Source organism: Embiotoca jacksoni, unplaced genomic scaffold (assembly GCF_022577435.1).
Source record: "Embiotoca jacksoni isolate LCO1_2020_lvr unplaced genomic scaffold, fEmbJac1.0.p SCAF_3, whole genome shotgun sequence".
Lineage (NCBI taxonomy): Eukaryota > Metazoa > Chordata > Actinopteri > Embiotocidae > Embiotoca > Embiotoca jacksoni.
In genome coordinates this window covers 4,768,095-4,788,514 of record NW_027185381.1, presented here as the reverse complement: position 1 = coordinate 4,788,514, position 20,420 = coordinate 4,768,095, and the positions used below count along the sequence as shown (strand labels likewise).

Here is a 20,420-nt window from a genome sequence, read left to right as displayed (position 1 = left end):
AATTTGGGATCGGTGGTGGATTTAAAATACATGCCGAAATGGTCGGCAGGTCTTTACCTTACGGTAAAGCCGTAACGTTTTAGTTGTTTGTTTGGACCGGTTTGACAGGTGACAGAGTCAGCTTTCAATTCACACATTTTCAATGCAAGTTAGTTAGTGGTGCGGCTGGTGCCTTTCACACCAGACAACAGGTGTCGTGTAAGTGTGCCGCACAGACTCACCTTCTGCTGCCGCCGGGCCATGTCGGTGGGCTGCTTGGCATTGAACGGGTAGGCTATGCACCGCAGGACGAACACATAAATTTGCAGTTTAATTTTCCTTTCCTCTTCCTCCTTCTGGATCCGCTCTCGCTCTTTCTTTTCTTCGTCTTCACCTGTAGCGCCGCTCTCTTTCGCACCTTTGCCGGGGGCGCCTCCAGGTGCGGCGGACTGCCGCTGCTTGCCGCCCGCCCGGCTGTTGTTCCCCGGTTTCCCCGTCGAGGAGGCAGCTGGTTTACTCGCAGGCTCCTGGACAACTTCTGGGTCGGACTCCCCGCCGGTGTCTTCGCTGGAGGACGGGTCCAGCATGGTGCACGGCGTCAAAACTCTGGTTCAGACCGACAGAGGGGGAAAAAAAAAAAAAAAGGAAAGACCGGAAACAACTGTTTAAGCTTTGGATTATTTGTTTAAGTCGACGTGGCGTTAACGGCTGCACTTTACTGACCACCAGTCGGTGGTGCGTTTCAAGTCAAGACCCGAGAGGAATGTCGGGTTTTGCGGGAGGATAGGTAGGCGGAGTTTTCACGGTTAATATTTGGAGGTTGTCGCCGCGCGTGGACCGTTCCATCGCAAAGGGGGATGGATGTGTTGGAATGGCAGTGCGCGCGCCCGCTACCGCTGGCTGTTGCACTCGCTGAGCACTCCAGCACACAGGTGTGCAACCTGTGGCTGCAGCCACAGATGGGTGGGACGACAAGGAAGAGATCTCACTATGTATATTTTTTCAAGAACCACAAAACTCATCGAAAGCTGCAAAGCAGCCTTATCTTGTATAAATTCACTTCTCCCGGAAACAAGAAAACGATAGGAGATGTTGAGTCATTATGATTTGTTTCCACGAAGCAGATAGTTTTGTATTTCAGGATACTGCTTCACTGTTGGAGATTTAAAGAAAAGCTTATTACCAGTTTAATAAAGCTATAGCCAACAGACAGCTATCTTAGCACAAAGTCTGATGCAGGGGAAACAAACTGCACTTTGCCTATAAGAAGAAAAAAAACACACTTTAACTCTTGAGAACACAAAAGAACACAGTAGCTTGGGCTTATATTGTGAAAATAGAAAATAAAAATAAAAATGTAAAAATAAAAGCTTCTACTATGTCTGTAAAATGGTTTAGTTCAGTGACCTTCAGCATATTGGCCAATACACAATCTGCATTGTCTGTTGATGACAAAGTTTTCTCTACAACTGCGATGCACAGCAAATGGTTGCTTTAAGGTTGCAGTCTTTCTCTCTTGGGAAATCACACAGTAAACATAACAGCCCAATTTTACAGGTCAAAAGGGGATTTTTTTTTTTTTTTTTTTTTTTTTTTTTTTTTTTTTTTTTTTTACCTACTGTATGATATGATAGGCAATCTTTGACTAGAAAGGGAAGCAACATGCCATGTGTTTACCTGACACTCAACCAGAGAGCTGAGACAGAAATTATGCATTTAAAGATGTATGCCTAACTGCAACATTATAATAGAAATAATATTTAAATCAATAATTTAAAAAAAAAAACTAGTATTTGATCCCTTTGTTAACTCAGAAATTATGAAAACAAAATGATTCAGTGGAATCACAAAGGGAAAAAAACAGAGTTACTGTTGAGATTTTGAGTGTGTAAGAAAAAAAACAAAAAATGTGCATAGAGCCTGCATGTGTTCAGAGGATTTAAAGGACACCGTAACCACTGGAGGTCAGTGTCTCTCTAGTGTATTTTACCACTGATTTGTCAAATTAGAGCTTCATAAATTGTTTACAGAGCCACAAAACCCGCAAATGCATAGAAACAAGGGATGGTGAGACACAATATAGTCGCACTGAAAATTGAGCACTCAACCCATCTTAATGTTTTTCATGTTTTATTCTCAGCTTGGTCCAATTTCAACATATCCAGGGTTGTTAGGCTTTGGTTTGCAGCCTCTGCTGCAACAACTGACGGGAATATGAGAAAGAACTACATTGCAGTCACTTGTACATTTATTATTTTTATTTAAATTGTATTTGTCATTACAAAGACACACCGAAGAGCAAATTTCAAGTTTTTCCAATTTTGCAGCTCTGATAAATCCAAAATATAATCAAAAACAACAAAGACTTAAACAAAAACAACAAAACAAAAATAGCTAATTCATGAGGTTCTGGTGACTTTCCAACAACAAATCAGAACTCAGAGAAATTTGTGTTTTTGTCACTCAACATACTTTACATACACACGTTTGGGAAAGATCAGATGATCTGAGCAAGTTTTTATTTGGCTTCATTTCCTGATCGTTTTGTAAAGATATTTGTAAATATAATTTGACATATAAAAGTTAGCAAACAGCTGCCAACAGTATGTAGTGTGTCACTAGAAAAACACAATCTGAATTGTTTTATTTGCTTTTGAATTTTCCAACTTGAAAAATTACATTAAAAGTTTGAAAATGAATTTTTAGTAAACTTAATAATTAATTATGAAATTGATTTCAGTTGCTCTGAAACTGTATTTGACCGTCACAGGAAATCCACCTCTCTGTGCACATGCAGTTCTCACAATTAAAATAGAGGTCTTCAAATTTGATTTCAGTTTGCATCTCACACAGCTTAGAGCTTCACCCAGCTCAGTGCACATCACTGTGCTGCAGTCCGTATCCACGTAACAGGAGCACTTTCTGAACTCTTTGACCCAAACTCATTATGTGAATACAGAGTTATATATAGGCTACAAGTCACAGTGTTAAGTGTAGCCGTGAAAAGGAGTTCTGCAAGACTTTCCCTCAATTGATTCTTCTAAGACCTGGATATGTTAGACAACAGCTGCAACTGAATTTCACAAACTGAATTTGGACTGTGATTATTGTATGTAGAAGTACAGAGAAGGAGAATTTTCCGTGAGGATCCAAAATGGTTTCATAGCAAATAAATCCAAATTTCATAGTTTAACATTCCGTCAACATTGTCATTCCATGGGTGGTGTTTGTGTTCATCTCATCCAATTTAAGTCTAATATTTACTCTCCTTTTAAGCTCTGGTTTGGTATCATCTGCCCACAACACATTGATGAGAAATTTGACAATAAATAGCAATCTTATCCAAATCATGTCTCTGTACCATCAGCCCTTTAAACTGTCAGCTTTGAACAAATCCAATTTCACAAATATTTTGTTGCAGTGTGGTAATATAACTAATGTGGCGCAATCCTACAATATATTGTATCTATTTATTTCCGAGAAAAGAGGCAGAACCTGCTGAACTACGCATTTAATGCTCAAAATCTCTCAAACTGTCTCTCCAGTGTTGAGACAGTTAAAGGGAATGAAACTGATCCTTCAACAAATATTGAGTATTAATCTCTTTGTTTATAGAACTGCATGTCAAATACAGACTTCCCTACCCTGTTTGTGCCTCTCAGCTCCAGGCAAAATATCTGCCAAATATCAGTTAAAATTATTTTAAAAGGCTCAGCAATTTACTAAAACAGCTGGGCGCTGTCGTGCTTTTCTTTTTTTTTTTCTTTTCTTTTTTTTTTTGCAAAAGTTACTCTAATAGGAGGAAATGCATTTCTTAGGGACTATTTTCAGCAGGATATTAATCCACTTTTGATGCCTGAGTAAGTATTTTAGGCAGCAGGAGAGCGTATGTGGGGCTTAGTCAAAACAAGCTACAGTTTAAGGGGTTCATGGTGTTGAAGGTACATGTTTGATTGTGACCGTTATTGTGATTTACAATTTTGGGACAAAAATATGGCTCTATGCAACATCCGAATTAAGTTATAGTAGGATCAATTAACGGTTGGTTTGGGGTCTGCACATGGGATTTGTATACAATAAGAACGATGTAGAATAGGTCACTACACGATTATCTATAAAGATAAGCTGACAAACTAGTTTAGGGGAACTGTAAGTCCCAAAACAGGGGGTCCTAAATGTTTACATGCAGGTGAAGAGGGGGCAGTAATGCCAATATATAACAATAAATACCCGAGTGTGTAAAAACACACTAACATATAGAGAGCAGCATGAAAAAAAGGCCCTCAGTCTGCCACGAGTCTCTCGGTGAAAACCTGGGGACACATCCTCAAGGTGTCGTTGAGTTGAAGCTGGGGAGGACCGGTGCCCAATCAGGGTATGTGTCCAGAGAGAAGAGAGGAATTCCCCATGTTGCCACAGCCAGCAGGACGGCAAGGATGCCGATCACGTTGACGCCAAGCCCCGCCTTTACCTGCAACATCGGTGGATCCGACATGAGTATAAGCAATGTTTTAATTTCATACTTGTGCATTGTAGACATTGTAGATTTAGTGAAAAAAAGTTAATTATAGCTGCTGCTTCTGTGTTTGTACTGCAGGACTCACCATGTCCATGATTTTGATGTGCCCATAGGCAAACACCACAGCATTGGGTGGGTTGGACGATGGAAGCAGGAAGGAGAAGGACGTGGACAGGGTGGCAGGGATCAAGATGTACAACGGGTTGACATGGATGGCCTCAGCCTGAAGAAAAACCAATTACACGCAAATATCTGTCTGAACACGGAAATAATTCTCATCTGTATGTCTATCATAACGCAACAGTTCGTTCATTTTTCATACCAACTGTAACAACAAACATAAACATTTGAACTCTATTTGTTTTAATTTTATGCATTTTATCTGTTCTTATACATCTCATTTCTTTATAATATTTTTAATATATTTTATTTTTCACATCTCGTGATGAAGGTGCTGGAGAGGCTGGTCTTGGCCCACCTCAGGCCGCTGGTGAAATCTTCTCTGGACCCTCTGCAATTTGCGTACCAGCCTCATGTGGGAGTGGACGATGCCATCATCTACCTGCTGCAACGAGCTCAGTCTCACCTGGATGGAACCGGTGACTGTGAGAATCACTTTCTTTGATTTCTCCAGTGCATTTAACACCATCCAACCACTGCTGCTGAGTGAGAAGCTGCGGGTGGTGGGGGTGGACGTGTCCACCGTCTCCTGGATCACTGACTACCTGACAGGCAGACCACAGTTTGTCCGTCTGGGCAGTGTGCTGTCTGATACGATGGTCAGTGGTATTGGAGCTCCACAGGGAACTGTTCTGTCTCCCTTCCTGTTCACCTTATACACCACTGACTTCCAGTACAACTCAGAGTCCTGCCATCTGCAGAAGTTCTCTGATGACTCTGCAGTGGTAGGGTGTATAAGGGATGGACGGGAGGACGAGTACAGGGCAGTCATGGAGGACTTTGTGGAGTGGGCGGGAAGAAATCACCTGCTTCTGAACGTGGCCAAGACCAGAGAGATGGTGGTCGACTTCAGGAGGAAGACGACGGCTCCACAACCGCTGAGAGTTCTGGGAGAGGAGGTGGACATGGTTGAGGAGTACAAGTACCTGGGTGTCTCCATGACAATAGACTGAACTGGAAGACCAACATCAACGCTGTCTACAAGAAGGTGATGAGTCGACTCTTTTTCTTGAGGAAACTTCGATCCTTCAATGTGTGCAGCAAGATGTTGGAGATGTTCTACCAGTCTGTTGTGGCCAGTGCATTGTACTTCGCCGTGGTCTGCTGGGGGGGCAGCATTGGAGCCGGTGACACCAACAGACTTAAAAAACTGGGTAAGAAGGCCGGCTCCATCATTGGCTACAAACTGGACAGCCTGGAAAAGGTGGTGGAGAGGAGGACACTGAACAAACTATTATCCATATTGGATAATCCTGACCACCCTCTCCACCACCTGCTGCAGGGACAGTGGAGCATGTTCTCCAAAAGACTCATTCAGCTCCGCTGTCACAAGGACAGATACAGGAGATCATTCCTGCCGACTGCAATAAGACTGTACAATAACTCACCTCTGGCAAAATCCATCACACAACAATAACACTGTTATCTGTTTTTCTTGGTTGTTTGTATATAATATATATAGATATATACTACTGTATATACTGTACACACTGTGCATTTTATATTTAATATTTTTTTACTGCTATTTTATTGCTTTTTATTATTCTATTATTATCTTATTGCTTCCTGTATGCTGCTGTAGCGAAAAAATGTTCCCCTTGGGGATTAATAAAGTAACTACCTACCTACCGACCCTAAATAGTCCTTTATATCTGTTTTTATGTGAAACACTGCATGTAATTCTCTTGCTGTAAAGCACTTTGAGCTGCATTTATTGTATGAAAGGTGCTATACAAATAAAGTTTATTATTATTATTATCATTATAAAATACGAGTAATGTCAAAAAATTGTTGACTCGTGGGCATGAGCAAGCGCATGCTACGCTTTGTTACGCTTTGTTATGCTACGCTACGTTTTGTTATTCTTCTTAGTTCGCCAAAAAATTGTTAGCTGGCCTATTTGGTAAAGGGATATTACACCAACTTGATCAAGAAAAAAAACATTGTCACCGTTTAGACTTTAAAGAACACAGCAATCACTGTTTGAAAAGTCAAATCAACATTTGTATTCAAATTTTTGATGGGGCACTATTATATGTATAATATTATTGAATTTTGACATGTATGTACACTGAGCAGCTGTATTATTTGGGCAAATTAAAAAAAATCAGATTGGGACTCTGTATTGGCAGATAATCAACATCAAATGACTTGGATCGGGATTAGGAGAAGACAAAACAATATAGGAAAACACTTATAAGCCATATATATATATATATGATCGCATCAGTTTTACATCACCAGCCTTTGCTCTGCATTGCATTTTAAAATAAATGTAGTTTCATTTAGCAGAACGATGGAATGAGTGTAGTAATAGAGTTTGTCTAATGTTACTTTTGTTTCGGTTTAAATCATTTGTATCTTGTCTGATTGGTCAGTCAGCAGATATCCAGCACAGTATGAAACACAGTGAACTTACCAGAGGAGAGAGGATGGGGAGGAAAATGGTGATGGTGGCGGCATTGCTGGCAACCTCTGTTAACGTGGTGACAATGATGCAGGCAACTGTGATTGTGGCCAAGACTGGCAGATCACCCAGAGGTGTCAGCAGCTCTGCCAGCCACAAAGACAAGCCCGATTCCTGCAGACACACACACACCCATCATGTCAACTGACAAATTTGCATGCAGATCTTATCTATTCATGCGGTATGTTTTTGTTTGTCCAGGTTTTCCTGTAGCAGTAAAAGTACAGCACAAGCTGGCTAAGCCAGTTCAGTTAGGTTTCAGATGGGAAACATCTTCAAAATTCAACAGATAAAACCAAAAGTATTTGAATGGAAAACCACCACAGGTAAGACAGATAAATTAGTATTTTTGTGATTTGAGTTTCCTTTAACTACAGGTTGTTGTTGCCCCTGAGCTAGGAGTCAAACTAGAGATTTTTGCTTCGTGTGTCTTGGCTAAAACTGAAAGGGAACTGCCTTTTTTTTGTGGAAACTTTCAAGAATGGTAATTTTGTAACAAATTTGTGCAAAATCCAGAATCAACTTATATCATATATGAGGAAACCTTGCTGAATATATAAAGTTTATGCTTCACACAGAATACGCAGCCTACCTTTGTGCCCTCAGCAAGTGCAAAGCCTCCACCAACCAGGAGGGCCACCTTCCACAGCATTGAGGCCTGGAACTCCTTCCAGGAGATCATGGCCTCTGGTTGCAGAGAGAAAAAAAAATACACATCTTTACAGAAGGACAGAAGATAATAGCAACAGTGACATGTTAGGAATATTGTTCAATACATTTATTATAATGTGACTCAGACGTAATAAATTGTTGACACAGTATTGATGCATCACTAATTCTTGTCCCCAGGACTTCACCGTACCCCTCTGTTTTTTGAAAGCCCGTGTTCGGTAGGGTGTCCTGTTTCTTTTAGGGATCAAGGGGTAGTGGTCATCTAGCCCTCTAACTGGCCCTCCAAACAGAATGTTTTCAGATGCAGACTCCAAACAGAGTGATAGCAACGTAACAAAAAATGGTCCATATATGTATTTCAAGACTATTTTTGTAACGTGAAATTACAGTTTTAGGTTAATAAAGCTATTCCTGTTTCAAACAGATTGAATGAAGTCTTGTTTGTGAGCATTAATAGATTATTCCCTGAGATATAATATGTATTCATCATGCTGTATTTTGCCATCAATTTAATAATCAATTTCCCAAGGATTACATTTTTTTTTTTTTACATTTAATTTAATGACAATGGTTTAAAATTTTTAGAATTTGATGCCTGTAACTCACTTTCAAAAGTTGGGCAAGAGTCATCCAGTACTTTTACATTGACTTGAGTGTTCCGGTTATAAAGCTCTTGGGATGATCATATTCGATATGGTATTTACATTGAACCCAAAGAATATCAGGTTAATCATATCCCTGCATGCATGATAAATACGAGTATTCCAGTCAGTAATTACTGCATGCACAGGTGCCCCATTCTCTTAATTTGACTTTGGCTCTTGAAATGACTTAGTATTTAGTTACTACTGGTTACCAATCACAGCTAGTGTACCATTTCATGTAGTTACCATATTTTCTGGAGGATCCGTAGGCAGGTATGATGAAGAAGAGAAGGCCCAGCATCAGAGACACGTTAGCATCAGTGATGTAGCCCAAGTGACTGATCAAGACAAGAACACAGAAAAATTATCAACGGGTTTTAATCCACTGAATGGAAAAAATTATATTATTGTTACAAAAAGAAATCGGGTTTGGTCTTTTTCTTATTATCAACAACAACCCCCCCCCCCCTCCCCCACCGAAAAGACCAAAGCCAACAATGTGTTACATCACCTCTTAATACTTTCTGACTTCACACCCTGTCTGTGATTATAAGCTCCAACCCCTTGGTTCCTGTGTGTCAAGGAAACTCTATGATATATACTATGAGACTCCTCTGATTCCTTGAATGGGGTAAAGGTCCCATAAAGGACACCCTGAACCCCAGGAACTAACTGTCCAGGATACGTGTTGATTATGTCTGGCTCTCTGTCTGACTGTATTCAGCCAAGGATACGTTGTTATCATTATCAGAACCGATGTGTTCCGTATAGTTGAGCCCTTGTGAGAGTACAGAAGAGAGGTGTAGCAACCAGGCATGGCCACATTTTGTGATCTCTCTCCTCGATCGAGCTGCTGCCAATAAACATCACTGCGTTGACACCCAAAACGGTCTCCTCTGCCTCCTTCACCTCATCTCCACGATTTCCATCACACTATGGAAGATGGAAGACTTCAAAGTATAACGTCTATTCTGGGCTCAATAATTTCCTCAAATAGCAGATGACTTAGTTATGACATACAGAACTCAAGGAAGAGGAGGTGGACTTGTCGGGGACTATTTTTAGAGGTGTGCTCGGGTAGAATGGATTTTATACATGGGTTTGAGTCAAAATAAAACCACAGGGAAATAAAAAGAAGAAGTGTGACTCACTGAGGGAAAAGAGAAGCCCAGCCTGGCATGAAACCTGGAGATCTGGTCAACCATAACACCACCATCACCAGGAAAAGCACCCCAGTAAAGATCTCTTGTGAACTGGAGACAAATGGATGGATGAATAACTACTATGAATAAATGAATGAATGAATACATAAAAAGAACAGTTGATGAATAAATAAAATGTAAAATTGAACACTGATGAATGACCTTATAACTTCTTGTCTGGCTGGATCAATGTACAAGTACAGTCATAGATTAATTTGTTGGTGGCCTTCCATGACAATAAGGAAAAACCTCAATATTCTTTAAAATAATTTAAAACTGAGAAAAGTAATCGGTCTTCATCACTATTTAATACATATTTAATAAAAAATGTTCTTTTTCTTTTTTGCTGAACATAATAATTAAATAATAAAACAACAGAAAATGGCGATGACATGGGATATGGGACGCTTAACCGAATATTTGGTCGTACAACCTTTAGAGGCAATCACTGCAAACAAATGACTTCTGCAAAACTCGATAAGACTTCTGCACCTGCCAGCATATACTTTGGTCCATTTTTCCAGAGCACACTGTCCCAGCTGTCGGAGGTTTGAAGGATGCCTACAGTCTGGACTGTATGTTTCAAGTCTCTCCACAGATTTCAGGATTCAGATAAGGATTCATCGGAATAGTCCAATGTCGTGTTCCCAGCCACTCAGGGGTGATTTTTAGCTGTTTGGTTTGGGTTTCATTATAGTGATGGGGGATTCACGACCTGTGACCGACACAGAACTTTCTGACTCTGGGCAGGAAGTTTGGCTCCAGAATGCCTTGGCGGTAATAAGAGATTTCCCTGTGCCTTGCACTGATTTAAATCACAGTGTGCCAAACGCAGCAAAGCAGCTCTAAAACAGAACCAAGCGTCCTATATGTTTCACAGCAGGTATGGTTTTCTTTCCAAAGAAAACTTCACCTTTTTTTTTTTTTTAATTGTTTTTTTTACTGAGTCTTATCAAAAAGTGAAATTTTTTCCCCAAGTTTTTATTTTCTCAGGCACCGTCTATTAACTGCGCTCAAAAAGCGATGCATGCTGCAACCAGACACTGATATACTGGTGATTTTTACTCCTGTACCATCTCCACATCCTCTCCACTAATGCAGAGAAGAGAGGATGTACATTTGTATAGGAGTACAAATACCTGACAGAAGTGTTCAAAATTGTAACTTTGAGGAACATATAGAGTAAATCAATGAATAATAAATCAAACTGATAAATTGACTGATGAATTGATGATCACCTCATGGCTCCCAGCGACCGATACTCGTCTTCGATCACTTTTCTTACGGCCTTCTCTTTCTCCGCCTGCTCTCCTCCACGTTGCCATAGGAACTTGAAGCTGCGTGTGTGACAGTGTGTGTGTGTTTAGTATGCACAGATAGATACAACATTTTTTATAGGTGACAAGGAAATGGTCATGTGGAATTTAACGATTGGTTAAAAGCACATGGCACTGATCGGTTAATAAAGAGATTACTGAACATGATTCGAAGGCCAGCAGCACTTGTCATTAACCTGTCTGACACATCACGCTGCTAGCATTAGCGTTCCACTCATGCCACAGGTTGTGTTGAAATGAAAGCAAGTTATAGAGTAATGAAAGCATATGAAACACTTAATAAAGCTTAACCTAGTCATTCAAATAGTCAGTGTTCATTTTTACTGGTGTGTCTGTAAAACCTGCCTTCTCTGGTTGTTTGTCTTCAGGAAATCTGTCCAAAATCAACTTCTTCCAACTAATCAGTGGCGTCTTAAGAGGCTTTAAAATGCCCCATCTTTCTTTCAATCAGCAGACTCTGCAGGAGCAGAGAGCAGAGTCTCTCCACGCCACATTATTTCTTTCTTTTTAAGTCATTGTCTTATTAATGTAACACTGCGGTTTATCCACCTTCATGTTACTACCACCTGAGACTGGGTCGTAACATAAAGGGGCTCATCTGGGAAGAAATGTTTGGGAAATAATTACTTTCTTTGGTACTTCCTTCCTCTACATTTTGGCATATTTCAAAGTTTGCTTCATTGACATGTTGTGGTGGTGAGTAGCCTGTTGTTTGATGCAAAGTGGAGCAAGTTATTTTTGAGTTTAGGGGTAAACCCTGGGAAGTTGGGGCGCTGAGTGAACCATCCGAACAGACTTCTCAGCCCTTCGATCAGCTCCCTATTATTTTGCTTTATTATTGTTTTTGTTTTGAGGTAATACTGAGTCCCCACTGGTTCCCCGTTAGGAGAAGGCTGTAGACTGTTGTTGGTCTGGTTTGGCTGGTGCTACTGTCTTGATCCCAGCGAGCCTCACAAAACATGGTTTTAAACGAGGCTCACTTATATAACCTGTTTGGTTGCAAGATCACATTGTTCACAATGCTTTGATTGTTAGGGGAGATGGAAGATGGCTTTCGCTCTTGTGATCAGTTTTTTGCATTTGCATACTTGAATAATTTCTGTTTATGAAGTCTGTACTGTAGTTAGATTTTCTTTTTTGTTGTATGTGATTTGTTTGATGATTTGGTGGCAACTAAGCCACCTAGTTCAAAGAAATGTATTTCTTCTAACTTGCAATTTAAACTTTTTTTTTTTTTTTGTGTATTCATAAAATGGCGCGGCAGCAGATGCGGACAACCTTTATTCCATTCTTTGAAGAAGCTGTGTGAGGACTTACTGAACTGTTGAAGTACTTCAAATTATAGAAATTAATGTTTAAATGGTTGAGATGTGAATATTTCAGATTCACTTGCTGGATTGCAGGTTTATTGGACATGTTTACTACTTTTGCCAAGTCTCAAATATAGTTGTGAGGTGTCTCTCCTTAATGGTTTGGCTGCTGGCACAGTACAGAATGAATGATGAATTGATTCCTGTGATAATTTAGTGTCTCAATCAATCGGAGACAATAAAAGAAAAAAAAGACATAAAGCTGAAAGTAATAATAATAAAAAAAAAGATGTTAGGAACGATAGACAGCACATAGATTAGTTGAAATAAAATCACAGACAAGGACGTGATTAGCAGTGCAGATGGTATGTTGACACTCACTCTGAGCCAATGAAGAGCCAGTACAGCCATATCCATGTTAGCAGCAGCATAATAACACTGATGGGCAGGCACAGCAGGAGCCAGTTCCCAAAGTTAATGCAGTTGCAGTTTGGGTAAATCCTGAACGTAAAGACATTATTTAAGGTGGATTCAGTTGTAATAAAAAAAAATAAAAAATCCACACACAGTCTTTCTTTCAGCTACTATTGTCCAGAGGACATAAAAAAGCAAACATGATATACACATCCATACCTTCCTAGTGTTTTATGATTTTTATCATTCAGCCCATCTTGAAAGCCACTCACTGGTTGAGGTACTCGGAGAAGATGAGGTTGGGAGAGGTTCCTGGCAGCGTAGCAATACCTCCGATGTTGGAAGAGTAGGCGATGCCGATGCACATGGCTTTGCACATCATCAGGTCCTGCTTGCGCCTGCTGGGAGCTGAGGGTACACACACTGCAGCCTATGAGACAACACAGAGAGACAAATTGCCCATTTAAGCAGCATTAGTGCTGAGCAGGAGTAATACATTTTTTTATAGCCAAAGTAATAATGGTACTTGTGTGATTAGCAGTGATGCTGACATTATGAGGAGGCTTGGTTATTTGTCGCTTTAGTATAGTACCAGTAGTGCCACTAATAATAGCAGTTGTACTTAAGAGTAGTAACATTGGTACCAATGTCAGAACAGAATGAAGTTAGCAGAAGTAGAAAAACAAAAAACAGTAGAAGCGGAAGTAGGGACAGCAGCTGGAGCTGTTGTTACTCGTATTATTGGCTGCACCAGTATTAGAAGATGTAGTAACAGTGCCATGAGTTGCATGAACAGAAGTATCGGCAGCGGCAAGGATAGCATTCGTGGTAGAAGTAGCAGCAGCAGCAGCACCGGGGAGACTCCAGCAGTTTTACCTGAGCTGCAGCCGGCTCCGACATTGATTGTATTTGGACACAAGAGAAGGTTTCTTTAGGAACATCTGGCTGCTTCCTGTCACTGTGAAAACAGAGGAATGGTGAGTCAATGTGTCCTGGAAATACCTTCCATTACAAGAACCCTACATCATCTCGAACAATCAGAACCCAGAGGGTTCTTCCGTTCCTGAAGTGGTAAACTAAAAAAGTAGCGAACATTACAAAATCACAGTGCGTCACATACCTCACGATATCTTTTATCTTCTCAGTAGAGTCGTCGGTTTCTGCAACAATAACAGACTTTGGATTACTTTGTCCATTGGAATGGTGCCACTGTTTCTACTCACAAAGGTCAATTCCAGAGCAATTAACAGGGCCAAAAAGTGAATATTAAACAAATATTTCAAATGAATAAAGTTTTCTCTTATTCTACAGGACTTTTGTCTCAATGTTATTGATGATTATTGTTTGCATATTAACACACTGTATTCTTCTCTGCTATTTTCTTTGTCCCTTTCTCAAAGTGATCTCTTCCTTTTTCCGCTTTTCAAAAAAACTTTGACTTGTCTTAAGCTAATCTTCAATATCTTGCAACTAATCTTTCCTTTTTTTTTAACCATAGCATCCTTCCCTAAATTTATGTTCTAAACCATATACTTTCTAGCAGTGTTGGGTATAAATACATACAAAATTTGGGTCATAAACCAAAAAAAAAAATTCTGATTAGTAATAATGCATTTATAAGTGTTTCCATTAATAAATGATTTAAGTGATTCCTGTAATAATCACTCCTTTTGTGTAAAGTGAGAGGTCATAAGTCCAATTTGTCAAAAAATAAGTAATAATTAGAATTAATTATCTGACACGTCCAAAAGTTACTCATTAACAGCTTAAACTGATCTATGAAGCCTGAATAAAAGATAAATTGATAATTACTAAAGATTTTAGTTTCAACTTATAAAGGCTTTACTTAAAGTGCATTATCAGAAAGTGGTATAATTATTTTTGATACCTGTGAAAAATAAACTTTTCATCAGCAACAAGTTTTTTGTTTTTTTTTATTAAGTCAAAGCTCTTAAGTCTAAAATGCTGTCTAAACAAAAGCAACTTTACATGGACTTTGTTCAAAATAAATTACACTTAAAAAAATCAAGACTCAATAAGTAAAAATCTACTAAATGGTGTTTGAATCCATTCAATGCCAGTCTTCAATATTTGGCACTATTTTCCCACTTCCTGTTCGCTTCCTGACTTCCTGAGCCCCACGTAGACAAAGTGTGTGAGCATGTGTCTAAAAGCAATCTTTGCACATTAAAACAAAAGTGAACTGTCGGTACCATCAAACTGCAGGTTAGGGTTGTCTTCGCCGGCACACCTTTCTTCCTTGGCCTTGAGGATTTGCTGGAGGACGGCTTCCACAATCGGCATCACCATGGTAACAGCTGAAGTGTTTTGGACCCACATCGAGATGAAGGCACAGCCGCACATGAAGCCCAACATCAGCCTGGAGACGAAAACATGCAAGTCAAAGCGAGAACATCCACAAACACCTCAATCTGCCTCTCCACACCGTCACATTTTCTCTTTGACATGTTGAGGTATGAAAAAAGACAGCTCTGGTTTATTTTATAAAGGAGTCTACATACAACAACCTCGATGAAAAAACGGAATCCAATGGCGGAGAAGGGATGTGCTCACCATGCAGGGTTGACCCCGACTATACTGACGAGCCTCAGGGCAATTCTGCGGTGGAGGCCCCACTTCTCAATGGATGTAACGAAACAGTTGACACCCACGAGCAGGAAGTGGAAGTCTTTAAAATACTCCTTTGCCACCTGTAGGAGAAACAGTTTCATAAGAGAGTATCACAGTACAAGAAGAGGGTAATAAAAGGAGGAAGTTTACACTTTAGCTCATTTTCTTTTTCATTGTAGCCCTTAAAATCTAACTTGAAAAAAAACAAACTTAACATGACAATAATTAAGAAAATGGTCCTTTTAGGCATTAAAAATTACAAACAAGTACACTAATGGTACTTGAAATAAAACTATAATAACATTCAATTAACATTTTTTTCCTCATTATTAAATATTGCACACACTTAATCAGCTTTGTCTCATGAAGCTGGAGTTTTCCTAAAGGAGCATGCACGCAGAGACGCTGTGTTGCATGTTGCTCATTGGCCTTCATTAATTTATAAAATCTGGAGAAGGTAAACAATACCCTCTTAAAACGTACATCTTATTTTTTTTTTTAAGTTGAAGAACAGCTTTGGCTGCTAACAGTCAGATGGACTCACGCTGGAGGACTTCATGATACCAAACATGGGGAAGAGGATGGCCGGCAGCATAGCAGTCATGGATAGGGGAATCACCTCCGTCACCCAGTACATCGCCATTAGCAGCAACACGAAGGCACATTCTGCCTCCTAAAGGTAGAAAAGACACAGACGCAACACTATTCATGTGCGCTAGATGGCTGTAAAGAAAAATGAAATGTTAACAATACGTTTAATTTTTTTAATGTTTTTTATTTTAAAAAAAAAGTACATATCCATAGAAGAGAGCTCATGTCAGTGATATAATTTGTGCCTGCAGTTCATTTTATGAACACTAGATGCTGCTCCAAGAAAAATGGTCAATGCATTTAAGACAACGGGAAAATAAACATTTCACTCTTTTAAAGTTACGTGTATTTTAATTTAAGAAGCAAGTAATCAGTCTCAAACTCATTCTGCAACATCACAAAAAACCCAAACTGACAGCCAGTCAAATGAATGTCCCGTACAATCTAGGATAGAAGAGACAAAAGACACCAGGTCAACCCAAATACATAAAAGAACTGCGGCAAGTTCTACAACATGCTTGGAACAAGTTAACACTTTGCGTGATACTTCACTTTTCTCTCAAGCTACTGTTTAACCTTGTGTAAAAAAAATGTCCATCTGCATTCCATCTCCATCTCTTTATGCACTGAATCCATTTTTTACATCAAAAACCACCACATGTACAAAACCACCATGCTTCACAGTTGGTATGAGGTTCCCCTGAAAAGCTGTCTTTGGTCTGCACCAAACATACCTGCTGTTACTATGGTCTAACATCCATAATTTAATTCCTCTGTTCTGGGCACATTATTCAAATAGGCCTGGTCATATATGTTTCTTGGCAAACTGTGATTTTGCTCTTAAATTATTTTGGGGCAGCAAAGGCATGAATATATTTGCATCCTATTATATCTGGAAACATTGCTATCATTTGCATATCCTTTATAGATTTTTTTTTTTTTTTCAAATTGAGTTTAGATTATGTTGGATGGAAACGTTGGCTTCTGTCTGCTGTTTGCTGCTGGGCAGGTAGTTTTAGTCGGGGGTTTTTTTCTGACGTAAACATAAACCATAAAATTATTGTGTGATAAAGCCAAAACTAGGAGAAGGAAAGCTGTGTGATCCAATCCATTGATAATTTCCATTTTAAGCCCCAAATATTGATATGGGTTTTGTCTTCTGGTCCTTTCTGTTTGGTTCGCCTCTTGTCTCCACCTCCTTCAAGCCCTTTATTGTCAGTCTCTCCAGGCCCAGTCTCTCCTCTGCCTGCCACACCCACCTCACATGTTTCCACTTCTCCAATCTGCCACACCTGCAACCATTTGACAATCTAGAACATACCCTGCGTTCCGAATCGCATAGTATTTATTTTGTACTTTTAGTTCGGACTACAGCTTCCCTTAAAAAGTATGTACAGTAGCATGTAGTATGTGTACAATTGGGACACATTACTTCATATTACATTCAACCCACTTTGTCATAGCCGTCGCGATTCACAGCGCGATTTTGTAGTAAAAATAAAAAAGGATGCGATTTGGAACAAGTAGGCTTCATTTTAATGCCTCTTCTTCTTCTCTTCCTTCTTCCTTTTGCGGGCAGAGCATTAGCGCCACCAACTGTCTCGGCGGCTCAGTAGACACGACATATATTCCACTGCGCAAAGGATTGTGGGTCAGAACAGCTCGAGTAGCATGATGGCCTGCATACTGCAAAATACGACCAGAAGTAGCAGCACATCCTGGTACTTTTGGCATCCTACGCCTAACATACTATTTTTTGGGACATACTAAATAGTATGGTAGTAGGGATATTGGAACGCAGGGATGCTTCTAGTTCCCACATTCATGTTGTCATATCTTTGCCTTCATGTTGTGTCATTCACTCTGGATATTACTCTGCATTAACCCTCTCCTGTTCTTGAGCCAGTTATTTCCAAGTTCTGATCACTTTGAGTTTTTTTTTATGGCATCTGGAATCTTGCATCTTGAAACTGGTGATTTGTATGTCCGATAGTAAACAAAGTCTGGGGGGGACGTGTCTTTATATCAAGTTTTCCTGATGCTGCGAGTCAACCAAAGTGCTATTCTATGAATGTGGGCACTTCCCAGGAGTGATTGGTTTTACAGACGGATCTCACGTTCTCATCAAATGTACATTAACACTTAAAGCTAAGGAGTGCAGTATCCATAAGAACTGGTTTTCAATCCATTTTCATGATGTATGCACTCTTGATTTAGATATTTCAAACATTGATGCCCATTGAGAGGGTTTTTATGCCCTGTTCATGCAGCTACATACATGTCCTAGTTTAATTGGTAAACATGAAGGCCTCATGCTGGTTTAATCTAAGCCCTGTCTGTGAAACCGGCCCATTGTTGGCTTCACTACATTTATCAAACTTCAACCGAGGAAGATAAAGTTCCTCCCACTTATTGAGCGGTGATTTCTATGAAAGAGTAATTGTATATGTGAATGCAGCGTATTTCTTGCAGAGCTGTGTATTTTTTTTCCCCCTCAGATCTGTTTACTTTGAAGCATAAACATACTAATATCTGCTAGTTTAGTACATTATGTTTGCCCTTTGCACTCCTCTGGTCGTCACCGTGCAAAAGGTATAACTTACCTTTGTCTCGATTACGAGAGGAAGAGGAAGCAGCAGCAGCGGTGAGATGAAGACGAGGACGACCCTGCGATAGTTCCACAGTCCTCTGCTCAACCTCTTCACCATTCTCTTTTTCCTTTATTGTTTCTACTTTGCCTCAAACTGTTGGTGCTAGTCGGTTATGTGTCCATATCTGTTGCCGTTCGCAAGGGCAAGAAACCCTTATTAATGATTGCTGGTTATCTCTGTACAAACACAAAGGTGAGATAGTAATGTGTCACAGCCTTTAATTTATGGCACTTAGAAGGGGTGATATTTGTGAGTTTAATCTTTTGCTGTAGGACTAGGTTTCTTCACCTTTCTTTTTAAAGATGGCTGCATCCTGCAGTGACTGCATCATTCTGTAAATCGGACTAAATGTTTACTCGTCCTAAACATGCATGAGCATTCCATCAGACCTGTTCAAAATGATGCTGTGTGAGAATTGTTTCACGATGATGACAGCAATACACTTCACCCCTCCGCCTTGTTGCATCTGCATACATCACTGCTGTTCCATCCTCGTTTAGCAGGCTTCACTACTCAGCAGACGTCACGGGAAGACAGCGAAAGAGAGAGCAAGAAAAAAAAAAAAAAAGAAACTAGAATTACTACCTAGATGTTGCATGCCTCAATTAAAAACTCAGGTTGTAGTTTATGTGCACTGGTTGTATTGATGGATCTAATGTCCATCATCTCCTGATGCTAAGGAGTACAGCAACAGTACAGTTTTGAATCAATGTTCACAGTGCATCCGCTCTTTATTAAGAGTTTTCAAACATTACTGCCCCAAAAAAAAAAAAAGGTGCAACTCACAATTCGTTGTGTGCTCAGTTTCAAGACAAACTGAGTAGACTACTGCTTGGTCACAGTGAATATGGTCAGAATACATTTTCCTCACGCCATACATAAATCCCAGAACAGCTGAGCGGAACAGATACATCACAGCTCACATGCACACCGGAGAAATGGTTGAGCGTATGTTTGGATCATGTAAGGAAAAAAAATAAATTCCAGCCTTTTAAGCAATTTCCTGTTTCAAATCAAGGCAAGCAGCACTGCTGTCCTGATCCTTCATTGGATGATCAGGATTGGCTGAGGCAGGCAATGACCAAAGAGGACCTCAACTATATGAGATGCATTTAGATATGCAACGTATTCATTACGGCTTATTTCTTCTATGATAATGTTTGTTCCGTACAAAATTAAAGTGCCGTGCTGTAAAAATGTAATTAGTGACTAAACCAAGCCTGGTTTGTAGTTATTAAAATACTCTATCTAAATAATTTCCAAATGAAAAAAAAACATTTCTTCTTTACGTATATTATTCACCACAGCTAGTGATCACATTTTGTCTCATTGCTGCACATTTCTCGGCTCATAGCTCATCCTTTCAACTTCATATCCAACTCAACCTGTAGAATTCTCATTTTTATTTCATGCTCTTTCTTCAGATATTGAATTCTATGCTCATGAAATTTATTTTCATGCGAGGCCATCTTTTTTTTCGCTCTCTGCTGAAAAGCGGTAACAACATCCTCTATCAGTTTTTCATCTGAATTGTCCAAGTGGTCATTGTCTGTTATACCATCCAGAGGCAGCTGGTGCTCTGTTATTCTAGACAGCATTCATGAGTCTTGTCTTTCTGTGGTGCTCCATCACTGCTAATAAATCACTCTCTTCTGATCTCTGCATTCTCTCTTTCATAAAGCCAGCCAAAAAATGTTCCACAGTCTAAAAAGGCTGAAGTTATTCAATACAAGGGATGTCACAAAAACATGAATATAAATGCGGCCCAATCACTCTTTTTCTTTTGCTCAAAAGCAGCAGGATGGTTATAACACTCAGTAACT

The 20,420-nt window shown here is 39.7% G+C and overlaps 2 protein-coding genes across 2 annotated transcripts in view; both read right to left on the bottom strand.

Annotated features, from left to right (window-relative positions):
- The window catches only part of cadps2 (Ca++-dependent secretion activator 2), a 226,537-nt gene extending 225,743 nt beyond the window's left edge, over window positions 1-794 (bottom strand). Inside the window, exon 1 of the mRNA XM_069162236.1 lies at window positions 222-794. Within this exon, the coding sequence (XP_069018337.1) occupies window positions 222-566 (345 nt within the window). The 5' untranslated portion in view covers window positions 567-794. The remainder of the gene's footprint in view (window positions 1-221) is intronic.
- Window positions 795-2,274: 1,480 nt separating this feature from the next.
- Window positions 2,275-18,654, bottom strand: slc13a1 (solute carrier family 13 member 1). The gene is made up of 15 exons (XM_069162237.1): window positions 18,550-18,654; window positions 15,900-16,028; window positions 15,299-15,435; window positions 14,938-15,104; window positions 13,845-13,884; window positions 13,607-13,682; window positions 12,997-13,154; window positions 12,692-12,811; window positions 10,902-11,000; window positions 9,613-9,714; window positions 8,708-8,799; window positions 7,738-7,832; window positions 7,098-7,259; window positions 4,584-4,721; window positions 2,275-4,450 (listed from the first exon to the last, which is right to left on the bottom strand). The coding sequence occupies exons 1-15, from the start codon at window positions 18,652-18,654 to the stop codon at window positions 4,307-4,309; spliced, it is 1,764 nt and encodes a 587-aa protein (XP_069018338.1). The 3' UTR covers window positions 2,275-4,306.
- Between the last annotated feature and the right edge of the window lie 1,766 nt (window positions 18,655-20,420).

Excerpts from the sequence above, each read along its gene's own strand:
- slc13a1 (XM_069162237.1), bottom strand. The coding sequence starts at position 18,654 with ATGGTGAAGAGGTTGAGCAGAGGACTGTGGAACTATCGCAGGGTCGTC. Across the intron at positions 9,715-10,901 it reads CGGTCGCTGGGAGCCATGAG|TTCACAAGAGATCTTTACTG; the intron begins GTGATCATCAAT and ends ATTTGTCTCCAG. Across the intron at positions 7,833-8,707 it reads CGGATCCTCCAGAAAATATG|AGGCCATGATCTCCTGGAAG; the intron begins GTAACTACATGA and ends CTCTGCAACCAG.